This window comes from Phycodurus eques, chromosome 15, assembly GCF_024500275.1.
Source record: "Phycodurus eques isolate BA_2022a chromosome 15, UOR_Pequ_1.1, whole genome shotgun sequence".
NCBI classification, from domain to species: Eukaryota; Metazoa; Chordata; class Actinopteri; order Syngnathiformes; family Syngnathidae; genus Phycodurus; species Phycodurus eques.
Genome location: NC_084539.1, coordinates 8,562,642 through 8,575,190, shown reverse-complemented (window position 1 = coordinate 8,575,190; position 12,549 = coordinate 8,562,642). Strand labels below are relative to the sequence as shown.

General features: G+C 44.8%; 1 protein-coding gene across 9 annotated transcripts in view; it reads right to left on the bottom strand.

Annotated features, from left to right (window-relative positions):
- The window catches only part of prrc2b (proline-rich coiled-coil 2B), a 47,778-nt gene that overhangs the window by 13,811 nt on the left and 21,418 nt on the right, over positions 1–12,549 (bottom strand). For 8 of the 9 annotated variants that reach the window (XM_061699234.1, XM_061699232.1, XM_061699235.1 and 5 more), the window contains 13 exons: positions 10,903–10,990; positions 10,608–10,746; positions 9,702–10,038; positions 9,443–9,627; positions 7,801–8,002; positions 7,521–7,722; positions 5,401–7,386; positions 5,140–5,294; positions 4,934–5,049; positions 4,716–4,857; positions 4,553–4,629; positions 4,193–4,480; positions 4,020–4,106 (listed from right to left, as the gene is read on the bottom strand). In XM_061699234.1, the coding sequence (XP_061555218.1) occupies positions 4,020–4,106; positions 4,193–4,480; positions 4,553–4,629; positions 4,716–4,857; positions 4,934–5,049; positions 5,140–5,294; positions 5,401–7,386; positions 7,521–7,722; positions 7,801–8,002; positions 9,443–9,627; positions 9,702–10,038; positions 10,608–10,746; positions 10,903–10,990 (4,004 nt within the window). The remainder of the gene's footprint in view (positions 1–4,019; positions 4,107–4,192; positions 4,481–4,552; positions 4,630–4,715; positions 4,858–4,933; positions 5,050–5,139; positions 5,295–5,400; positions 7,387–7,520; positions 7,723–7,800; positions 8,003–9,442; positions 9,628–9,701; positions 10,039–10,607; positions 10,747–10,902; positions 10,991–12,549) is intronic. The other variant, XM_061699236.1, reaches the window with a different exon arrangement.

The window sequence follows — 12,549 nt, the reverse complement described above, 5'->3', positions numbered from 1 at the left end:
CCCAGTTGCTGGAAGGCCCTTGGCCAGCAATTCATCCATGAGGTTAATTGACGTGAAGTAGCGGTCGAAGTACAGCGGACTTCCTGTTGGAACAGTTTCAACCATGCGTAGGACTGCCGCTGCCCCAATTCCCAACCTCTGACCAGCAAATGTATTCTTCCTTTGATAGACGGTACTTCAAAGTCCAACATCTGGAGAAGCAAGGACAAATACCTTTATGCCTGTAGGGTATGGCTCACATGGAACAAAAATTTCCTGATGGGACAGCGGCCTGTAAAAGGGATTATTTGCTCATCGATGCAGACTTTTCCTGGTTTCAGGAGGCTAAGGCAGCCTTGCCTTACTCTGTCCAGAAGAGGCCTGACTCTCCAAAGAATGTATTTCTTCTTTGTTTCCTCTGTTACATCCAGATCATTGACAATCTTCAGTGAGCTTCTCAACTTGAAGAACCTGTTCCTTGTCATTTTTTGGCTTATTATTACATTACTTACTATTACTTATCTTAAATATCCATCTATCGAGTTATTATACGTGCTGGTCTTGACCCACAGAGGACGACGGTTTTCCTGTTCATGTGTCTGTCAAATCATCTGATGAGTCTCCTGCCTCTTCTTCTGAGCTTTCTCTCCCCTCTCCAGCATAGGCAAGTTCATCGTTTGCATTTTCTTCATCTGACAATTCCAGAACTGAATTTTCTTCAATTATTTGGTACAAAATTTGCCTCGCTTCTGCCTCCTACAATAGTGTCACAATTAAAGAGGTTGAAATAAATAATTATAACCTTATCTATCTATCTATCCATCTATCATTATTTTATTCAGAGACTACATTCAGCATGTTTATTACCCCACAAAGAAATGTGTTTTGGGGCAGAAAATGGAATGTAAACAAAGAAATTGAAAGCCATTTAGTTATTAGCTAACACTATCAAATCATCCTCATGTCCATTACAGTTGACATTTATAAAAGGGCTATTATTTTTCCTAACAAAAAGTTCAACTGAACTCTGACTCCAAATTATGACTCATCATGTTCATAAACAAAAATATATGATTGCCTCTGGTGAAAAAACATATCTTTTCTCTTTTCCTGGCATTTGTGTTTTTCTACATTCTCAATTTTGTCTCAGGAAGAAAGCAGTTACTTAGAACCCACTCAAATATGAGATATATTTGGAAAGGCCAGCATGTCCTCTACTGCGCACACCAGAACTTAATAGGTTAATTCAAATGAGTCAAAAGTTATAGATCAAAACTAAATGTCTACGACAGTGGACACAAATGAATAGGCTCCTTTAAATTTTTCACTCTTTGTTATATTGCAGCCATTTGCTGAAATAATTGAAGTTCATTTATTTCCTTATTAATCTACACACAGCACCCCATATTGACAGAACAAAAACTTAATTGTTGAATTTTTTTCTGATTTAGTAAAAAGGGAAAACTGAAATATCACACAGCCATAAGTATTCAGACCCTTTGCTGTGACACTCATTTAACTCGGGTGCTGTCCATTTCTTCTGATCATTCTTAAAATGGTTCTACACCTTTGTTGGAGTCCAGCTGTGTTTGATTATCCTGATTGGACTTGATTAGGAAAGCCACACACCTGTCTATATAAGACCTTACAGCTCACAGTGCACGTCAGAGCAAATGACAATCATGAGGTCAAAGGAACTGCCTGAAGAGCTCAGAGATAGAATTGTGGAAAGGCACAGATCTGGCCAAGGTTCCCAAAACATTTCTGCTGCACTTAAGGTTCCTAAGAGCACAGTGGCCTCCATAATCCTGAAATGGAAGACGTTTGGGACGATCAGGAACCTTCCTAGAGCTGGCCGTCCAGCCAAACTGAGCAATTGGGGGAGAAGAGCCTTGTTGAGAGAGGTAAAGAAGAACCCACAGAGGCTGTGGCTGAGCTCCAGAGATGAAGTCGGGAGATGGACAAAAGTTCTAGAAAGTCAACAATCACTGCAGCCCTCCACCAGTCGGGGCTTTATGGCAGAGTGGCCCGACGGAAGCCTCTCCTCAGTGAAAGCCCGCATGGAGTTTGCGGGGAAAAAAAACCTAAGGACTCCAAGATGGTGAGAAATAAGATTCTCTGGTCTTATGAGACCAGAGAATTGTTTGCCTTAATTCTAAGCAGTATGTGTGGAGAAACCCAGGCACTGCTCATCCCATGTCCAATACAGTCCCAACAGTGAAGCATGGTGGTGGCAGCATCATGCTCTGGGTGTGTTTTTCAGCTACAGGGACAGGGAGATTGGTTGCAATCGAAGAAAAGATGAATGCGGCCAAGTACAGGGATATCCTGGACAAAAACCTTCTCCAGAGTGCTCAGAACCTCAGACTGGGCCGAAGGTTCGCCTTAAAAAAAGACAATGACCCTAAGCACACAGCTAAAATAACGAAGGAGTGGCTTCAGAAGAACACCGTGACTGCTTTTGAATGGCCCAGCCAGAGCCCTGACTTAAACCCAATTGAGCATCTCTGGAGAGACCTGAAAATGGCTGTCCACCAACCTTCAACATCCAACCTGACAGAACTGGAGAGGATCTGCAAGGAGGAATGCCAGAGGATCTCCAAATCCAGGTGTGAAAAACTTGCATCATTCCCAAAAAGACTCACGGCTGTATTACCTCAAAAGGGTGCTTCTACTTTTTTTTTAGCATCACACTTTTCAAGTGAGCAAAAGTACATTTTAACTAAACCATTTTAGAGATTATGTTTGTTCAAAACCTTTGTTTTGTTTCATAATGGCTTTTCACATATGCAATTTTAATAAATGCTCCCAGTGGGATTTCCTCTGTTTTAAACGATTTCACAAGCATCGAGCAAACCAGAGTGAGCCGTTTAGCTCCGTAGCACACTAGCTAGTTAACTCACAGGCTAGTGAACGTAATAATTAGTTAACTTTGCCTAAAATGTCCCAGTTGTTTGCATCTACGGAGCCAAAGCCGTTCCACCAGCGGCTCGCTGCGTCATGAGCGGCGCGCCGGGTGTTACCACAACAATGAAAATGTATCTCGTCCAAAAAAAGTCTCGTGTCCATTGTATTTATGGAATGAAAACCCACCCTACTCTTCTTTTGATTGCCTAGCACCAAGACAGGACTCGTACTTTTAGTGGATAATGATTTGCTGAACCACTTCAGCAACACAGACACATGCGCAAAATATTTATTTATTTATATGAGGAGCAGGTTTGCTAATCATTGCTTCATTTGAGTAGCAACATTCTAATTTTGAGGAGCAATTATTTGCAGTTTAAACCCAAAGGGACCCAAAGCAAGGATTTTAGGAAACAATAAAAATATGGCAATATAATGGCGGAGTTGAATGTAGGGTTGCAGTTAACTAATATTTTAGTGCACGAGTAACCGACTGAAAATTCTATCAAACAACGGATTATTTGGATAAACTATATTTTTGCTTGGTTTGTTCAAGAGCAATTTTGAATGCAAAAGAGAAAATAAGAGCTTTCATTTAACAACGTACGACTAATTGGTTGCCTTTTTAATATCACCAAGAGTTTTTATTTCTTGAATTCACATTGTTCATAAAAGATAAGGGATTGTTATTATTTGAAAGCATTAAGAGCCCCTGGGCATCTTCACTTAAGTAGCGAGCATTACAGCTTTTTGTGACTAATACATCCAATAAGTAATAAGTAATACATTGGGTTCATGGCTGTGCATTTATAATCTTAGACGAGCTCACTCGGAATAAGAAATATTATTTGTACTACTCCAAATTTGTAACTGTTCAATTTGTTCAAACTAAAATTAAGAAACCTCGAGACAGAATAGTATTTCCTTGATCTCCCTTCACCTAAACACTCATGTTTGGGTACATGATGATAATTTTTTTTGTTTATTCTTACTCCTCTCTGGCCACATTTGCCATGCTTTACACCTACTTGACTCATAAGGTTTGCCACTTACAGATCATCAGATAGGCCATTATGTCACGCAGTGACTACATTGAGCAAAAATGAGTATGTATAGATTATGAATTGTCATACCTTGAGGGTGAGGTCAGTACTCGGAAAGGAGAGGGGGTTGAGGTTAATGCTGGGCTGCAGGTGATTGGAGCGGAGCATGGGGATAGTCTGAAAGAAGAGTACGTTGACAATGAGCTGGAAAGTCACTAGTGAGCCATACTATGATGAACAATTAATTCAAGTTCGTCACTCACATTGGCGGTGAGGGGGTCCTGTAGCTTGTTGACAGGGTTGCACACAGGCACTGGGGTGGAACCTGGGGGCAGGCTAAAGTCGGAATCCTTTGCGCTGACGCCAAACTCAATGGGGGGCACGGGGAGCACGGTGTCCACGTGGAGATCCACGCCATTGACAGGCGTGATGGGGCCACCTTCCAGGCGATCCACCGCCTCGGAGCCCTTACGGTGCTTTAGGGAACGCTCATTTCCAATGGGTCCTGGTTTGTGCTGCTCTTTGCTCTGCTCTGGACCTGCGTCTGAGTCCTTGCACAAGAAAAGAGGCTTAGCATTTCTGAGTAATTGGAGATATTTTAATACGTGGGCATCTTTCGCTACCTCAGAGTTGGGCTCGCTGCCAGTATAAGACACCTGTTTAGTCCACGAGTCTCCCCCTGAGGACTGCACTGAAAGAGCTGGGAAATAAACGGCCCTATTAGATTACCTATGGTTAATAATACTAAGTGTTATTCCAGATTGGTGGGGTGTCAAACTAATTTACCAGAGCTGTTGGTCTCCCAAATTTCTGTTCCCAAATTACTTGAGGAAAGAGTATCCTCTGGTTGTTCAATGCTCATGCCTCCCTGCTTCTTGGCAAAGCGTGGCGGTATCTTGGATGCAACTGACCTGTTCTTCACTGGCACCTAACACAGGAATTAAACAAGAAAAGCTTCAAAACCAACTTAGTGTTCTTTTTGTAAAAAGATGGCTTCAACTTACAGCAACTCCTTGATCCTTCCTCCTCCTATCGTCTTCCTGTGGACGTCTTTGTTTTTTGGACAATGTGTCCTGGTAAGCGTCTGGATTCGAAACAGGTCCACCAGCGTCTTCCTCAACTAAAATACCATGACATGTTGTTTTAACTTCAAATCCCCTTCAACATGGTAGGCATTGTAATTTCAGCCATTTTAGGGTTCAACACTCACTTGGGTAGGCACGGAGCTCATACTGGGGAAGTGGCTCCACTATGTCCGGTTTAATGGGTCCTGGCTTGTCAAATTTTTTTCCTGTGGACTCATTCCGCTCCCGCTCCTCCGGCTGATCAATAATGTAGATGGGGCCCGACTCCTCTGGGCTCCTACTGGGGAACAAAGTGGGTGGGGGGGAACCACAAACTTGGGTAAAGTCTGGGAAGAAAATGTTTGAGGGTGCCAAGAACCGGAAGATATCAGTGTCTGGTTTCTCACCTCTTACAAGAGGTCCCTCCATTCTGCCAGGTGTCATTCCTGTTTGAGGGAGCAGATTGTGGGTTGTCGGGTGCCCGTGTCATCTTACTTGTCTCCAGCAGTGAAGACTCTCCTTTCCTGTTCTGGCGTTCAATCAGTGGCCTCTGGCTCGAGAAGCTTCGCTTGGAAAGCTCCCTCTTCTCAATGGAGCCCACTTCACCATGGCACGAGTCCGAGAGAACGTCGGCATGTCCCTGCGTAGGTGCGCCACCGCTCCCTCCGCGCTTCTCTCTCCAGTCGCTGAAGTCACTGTTGTCCGATGCAGTCTCCCATTCCTCTGTCTGCGGGTGCTGGCCGCTGCGTCCTCCAGTGTAGGGGCCGCTGGGCCAGTTGTCTTCCCCACTGCCTTTGGGGCGACCAGGCCAGGGGTTTGCCAAGTCACCATTTATGTATTCGTCGCTTGTCCACTGGTTGGAACCGGGCTCGCGTTCTTGCTGCAGGCGGCGGAAGCGCGGGGGTTTGTCTTGACGCGGGGGGCGCCGTCTCCTCAGCGCCTGCCTGTCGGGGTTGTCAGGGTCAAAGTAGTATTCCCCCTCACGTTCCTCTGAGCCATTTTCCACAAAAGAGCCAGTAAATTTCGTATGGTACTTAAGAGACTCACGCTCAGCGGGGGGTTTACGTGAGAAAGCCATGTCAGCTCCAGGAGCATAACCATTTTCTTGCATGGAACCACCACTGCTACCAAACTGAGGACCACGACCCCTCCATGTGGACATCTCTCTAGAGCCTCCGTAACTTCTAGTATAGTTTCCAGTGATCAGTCTGGGAGGCAGCATGCGACCTACAAAGCCTCTGCTCACCTTGGCCTTTTCTCTGAAATCAGCAGCAGCCTGGTCTTCCGTGTACACCTTGTTGGATCTCCAAGACTCCTGATCGGCTTTGCGAGCCTCTACAGATTCGGGGTAGCCTTCTCCGTTTTCAGAGCCTTTCTGTCGCCGTCTCTTAGGTAGCTCCTCATACTCTGAGGTTTCACTTAGGGTCTCACTGACATTGCGTCTCCGTGGCTTGCCTCTCTGGAACTCCTCCACCTTCAACTCTCTCGGGAGGGCTCGGCCTCTGCCTGTACGCTGAGCCTGACCGGCACTGTTGTTGTAGGCGCCTCGGACGCCACGGCCTCCCCCCCGAGAATTGTAATCTCGAAAACCTCGACTGCGGCCTCTTCCAGATCCCCTTACCCCACCAAAGGCCTGTTCTTCATCGATGAAGATCCAGTTGTTGCGGCGTGGTGCCTGAGGCTCTGTGTTTTCCTGAACATCTCTTTGTGGCTGAAATTTGTTGGTGTCCCAGACGCTTTCTCTCGGGGATTCCTCACTTTGGTTTATTACTGGAGGCCGCTCCACTTTACTGGGAGCTGGGGACTGACGCTGCCTCTCTTCAGGCTGTTTCTCCACAACAGGTGACCCAGAGTGTCTATTGCTGACAGGCTGGTTATCCTTTTTTAAGTCATAGACATTGGTCAGGACTTCCTTCTCCAGACGGTAGGGGACTGGCTTCTCTTCGGGCTCGGGTTTAGGCTTCTCATTCTCTTTGTCTTCCACTTTCAGAGCCTTGAGAACTGGTTTCTTAATTGGTCCAGTTCTGCGTGTCAAAGTGCGCCCCATGGTCTCTGATGGCTGGCTGAGTACTGTATTGGAATCGGACCACTGGCTTTGAGGATTGATTCCTCCATCTCGTTTCCAGTTGTCTTTCGAAGCATCAAAGCTCTCATTGTTAGAGTCAGGACTATCCTTCAGATGGCGGTCTCTGGAGTCTTGTTTTGGGTATTCTTTATCAGCATGATGCTGGGTGTGAATTTGAGCGCCAGTCAGCAGCCCCTGGTTATGGTGGTCTCGATCCAAGGCTCGACTCTGAAAGGAGTGATGGTGGAGGTGGTCCTCTTGAGCGTGGGTCCCACCGTCGCAGGCTCTCTCCTCATAGGTGCCCTGTTGGGAGGAGGCCAAACCACTTCTGGGGACAGAAGAGAAATAGAGAAAGAAAGAATATCCTTGTGATATTTTGCCAACGGCAGATAAGTGATAGACCTTTTATGTATTATATCTACATAACTGAAAAATCCATGGAAACCATTAATAGAAACAGACCTGTCATCCAGCTGACTGTTGTCCTGGTTTTCATGCTGCCTCTGGTAGGGTGGAGTGAAGCTGCGCATTGGGTAGCCATCTTGGCTCCAGACAGGATATGGCTCAGTGGAAGGGGGCCTTCGCTCCTGGTGCAGGTTGGGGTGACCTTCATCAGAACTGGGACTGTTCAGGCGGTCTTGGTGCATCAGGGGTTTCATCATTCCTGCGGAAAAAAAATCTTGTTTGAGAAACACGAGAGAGAAAACATGGCATGAGATAATTTTCAAGAGTCAGTACCCACCAGAAGAGTGGACAGGACCAGGATAGTAGTCGACGGGAGATCGTCCTTGGCTGACGCGTGGGTCCATGAAAGGCGGCATCATCATCCAACGGGGATCAAAGCCTAGGACATGCGGTGGATAGTAGCCTCGTTGTGTGTGGTTCAAGCCAGATGAGGCTTGATGGCCAGGCTGTTGCCAATGCTGCATCTTGTAGACCTGCTCCTGCAAAATCGACAACAAATGATCTATGTGGGGGAAAAAAAAAAAAAAAAAAAAAAACAAACAAAAAAAAAATCACCTAACTTTACATTTTCAAGTGAAATACGCCAGTACATTTTTATTTTAAAAAAAACAAAAACAAACAAACAAAAAAAAGGTATTTCATTAAGTCACGGCTATTATATTTCTTCAACGGCCATCCTTCTAAGTAATGCTGTGCTATGATTAGTCGCTGGGTACGTAATGTTGACTCTGTTGCGAACCACAACAGCAACATTGAAACATGTACACAGTCACATATGCCCACATTGGCAACATTACACCAGAATTAGAACTTTTGGAGGACCAGTGATTGCTTGGACCGTTAGTCAATTAGTTCCGGAATAATCTATATAGGCCAAAAGGAGACCCTGCTCGGTGTCCAGTACTTTAGATACTTTAGAAGCTCGAGTTGGTCATTTTGGGCTAGTGTCTTGGCTGCTGATTGGTAAAGCAGACTGAGAAAGAGAGCATGCTGTATTATAAAGAGCTCCTTTCAATTTTGCTATTGACTGTGTTCACTGGATGTTCACTGGAGTCATCATAAAATAAACATCCTCTGAGATACCATTACTATCTCCATCAAAGACGATGTCACGTTTAACCGAGCAGTTGTGGTCTGTGATTGGCGAGTGTACATCAGCTTGCCATTCATTGTACAGCTACATCGCAAATCGGACATGCACAGCTCTTGAGTGGATACAGTGGTGAACACTGTACCCTTATTACTATATCACATTTATTCAACCATAAAACAATAGATTAATAGTTAAGAAAAGCGGGTTTCTAAAGAGGACTTGGGCGAGAATAAAAGCAAGACTGTTGGTCTCGCGGAGAAGATTCATTTGAACGTGCACTGGGTACACAAGCTTTTTCATCCACAGTCACATTATAGATTATGAATATAGTTAAGTGTTGATGTAAAACAGTATCTGATGATTTATATACTATTCATATGACCTGAGTCAGCACGGCAGCGCGATTCACATCTGGAAATGTATTTTCCATGTGAGGGAAAGCGTCTGTGCATTGAGCTGCACGCTGTCGCTAGGTGTGCGGCAGCCTTTAGCTCGGCAGAAGGCAGCAATGTTTTTTTTTTTTTTTTTTTTTTTTATAAACGTCATTGCAATGGATGGCGGTTTACAATACAAGTTTAAACATTTAACCATTAGAGAGGGCAGCAATGTACAGCTGCAAAGAGCAATCGTTATATATCATCAATCCCAGAATGCGTTGCGGCATGCAAAAAGGTGGCCACAAAGAAAAACTATTTTTATAACTTAAAAGAATAATTTATGAATATGTAACCCTGTATTTCAAAAGTAGAGGTCAGTGGTTGAATTTTAAGAAGTATTTGTCATTACAATCAGGGTTCCCTTTGAGGGACATCAAGCTCGAATTTACCTGCTGCTGGTGCTGTTGGGGTTGTTTTTGAAAGCGGGGTGGAACAGGCTTTGAAGCATGGCGCCCGCCGTAATCCCCAGAGGGGGAGGAGGGATCCTGGGCATCATCTTCGCTGCTGCGATAGGCAGGGAAACTGAGCTCCTCACGGAAACTAGGGCTCGGGGAGTTGTCTGAGGAGCACTCATCTGGAGAACAATAATTACATGGTTTTCATATTTTACATCAAATATCTGTCTGTGACCTGTCTTGACTTTGCTACCTTTTGCATTATACTGGCAGTTGTCATGGTGCACTTTAATATGATCTCTGTTGGGAGACAAGGGTGCTTCTTTGCACTCTCCATCTTTGAGGCCCTCCTCTGTCCTTAAGGCTTGCCTGTCAGTCTTCCCGAATTTCTCATCCAGCTTTTTGAGTTTCTCTGCACAGGCCGCCAGTCGTTCCTCACGTACACGCCGCTCTTCCTCCTCGCGACGCCTGCGGGCCCTCTCGACGGCCTCAGAAAGCTCGGGCGACGCAAACTTTGCCCTTGCTGGGGGCTGAGACTGCCGCTGGTGGTCTTCCGGGTCAATCGCTGGCTCGGTGTGGTTTTTCACTGACTGAAGGCAGAACAGGGGTATTCATAAGCAAAGCCTTCTACAAATCCCATTTCACATATAAATTCCAGAAAATTTCAGTAGAGCCGAAAATAATATATTTAGCCACGTTTTAAACAATACCCCACAGCAAAAGTGGGATACTGCTGTGACTGTCACACAGTGACAAGGCATTCCGCAATTACATAATTCATGTTTGAAGACATCGTCCTCAGCGTATAAAACACGACGACAGGGTGGGAGAAGTGAGTGTCCACACACACGCGCGCGCGCACACACACACACACACACACACACACACACACACAAAGGAAAACAATAATGTCGGCTTTTATAGTCAGCATTAAGAGACTTTACACACTTGGTGGGTTAACTTTGTCCCCCCCATTACGAACAGCAAAACAGGAAATAATACTGCTTTGTTTACATAATCTTAATTGTCCACCAAAGAGATATGAGTACTGGTTAGCAATAAAGTGATCAACAAAACTAAGAATATAATAACTTCATCTAAAAAAAGTAACCCCAAGAGGGCCTGAAGTGTGAAAAACAGGTGCATGGTGTGCAATTACTTGGGTGTCTGCAGAGAGGTATCTGCTGCTGGTCTTCCTCGGAGGCTCCTGGTGGTGGTAAGAAAAACTCTCTTCAGGGCACTCACCCGAGCTGAGGGATGACGGGCAGTCGCGTCGATTCTCCCTTTCCCACTCAGGCCTAGAAAATCCAAAATCCAGTCTTGTCAGTAAGCATAAAATTGTAATATGGTGGAAATACAGGCAGCTATTTTTCATCCTGAGTTAATTATATTAGTTATATAAGTAGCGAGATGAGGTTAACTGAGGGGAAAAGGAAGACTGAGCAGGTTCTCACCAGATCTTGTTTTTATCACTGGCTGAGTGTTCGTCCTCATCATCACTGAACTTGAGCTTCTCACTGTAATCAACTTCTTCATGGAGACCTGAAATAACAATGACACGTCAGCAACAGAGAAGCTGAAATAGTGTAAAAATTTAGGAAATGTATTTATATTGTAAATTTTTTTATGGATGCGAATTTAGTGATGGAAGTGTAGAATGAAACTGAGAAATGCATGGCCGAAGCCCCCCACGACATACAGCGGTGCCTTGAGATACGAGTGCTGTATGGTGGCAGTAAACTCAATTTAACTCACTTCACACTAAAGTCCTTGACACACTGGACTTTGTCTTCTTGGTGTGCGCCACAGGGCACCGTGCAAGAATGATAGTGCTTACCCAAAGCCAACCAGGTCTATTGCTGTTAGGGCTCTGAAATCACTCTTCAGCCCCTCTACTATGGGTTGTTCTTTCTGACGTCACCGCGACATCGCTCTCGAATTGAACTTCTTTCAATTCAAGGACGTGTCAGTTCCAACGCCCACCGTGCTGTGATGCAGGATTCCGTCCTCGCAGTACATACACAATGATGGGTTTATTGAAGGCATGCTGCGTGTGAAAAGGCCTTAAGCAACAGGTCAGCTAATAGTGAACAAGGGGTTTTACAACCCCTTTAACCAACGGATATTTTAACACAAATGGTGGAACAAAAAATGTAGACATAATACTCACATGCATATATTCTTCATCCTCTAAGGCTGTATTCACACCTGCCACATTTGGTCCCCTTTAAACGAACCAGAATTTGATTCCCCCTTTGGCCCGGACCTTTTGTGCAGGTGTGAATACACACAAGCGGTCTCGGTCCACGTCCAAACGAACTTGGCACGGTTCTTTTGGGGTGTGTTTGTGAATACGAACCTGCCTTTATCTGACCAAACAGGTCATTCCTGAGTTTATAACAATATTGAATATTGTACGTCATACCTAATCCGCGCTGTAGTTCAATATGAAAGAAATCCCACCAACAGTGCACCTTGACATCTCCCTTGTTTGCCGTTGTCAACATTATTCATGCGCACAAACCAATGTTCACAGAAACTTCAGAGCATGACTCAACAGAATGCGGCATGGTATACGGTACATTGGTGCTAGTACTAGCTGGCTAGGTTCGTGAAGTTTTGTTAATGGCTGCTTTTGAGACATTATTAGTACGTGAACATACCTCAAGAGCTCCTTAAATTGGCATCCCAAAACGTCCTCTCCTGAGCATCTGGTGACAACCGCCCCCCCACCTCTATGTGAACAAGTGCGTGATAAAATAGTCGAACAGTTTAAGGACAATGTTCCTCAAAGTACAATTGCAATGAAATTGGGTATTTCATCATCTACGGTCCATAATATCATCAAAAGGTTCAGAGAATCTGGAGAAATCACTGCATGTAAGTGGCAAGGCCGAAAACCAACATTGAATGCCCGTGAGCTTCGATCCCTCAGGCAGCACTACATCAAAAACCGACACCAATGTGTAAAGGATATCACCACATGGGCTCAGGAACACTTCAGAAGACCACTGTCAGTAAATACAGTACAGCGCTACAGCCGTAAGTGCAACTTGAAACTCTACTATGCAAAGCAAAAGCCATTTATCAACAACACCCGG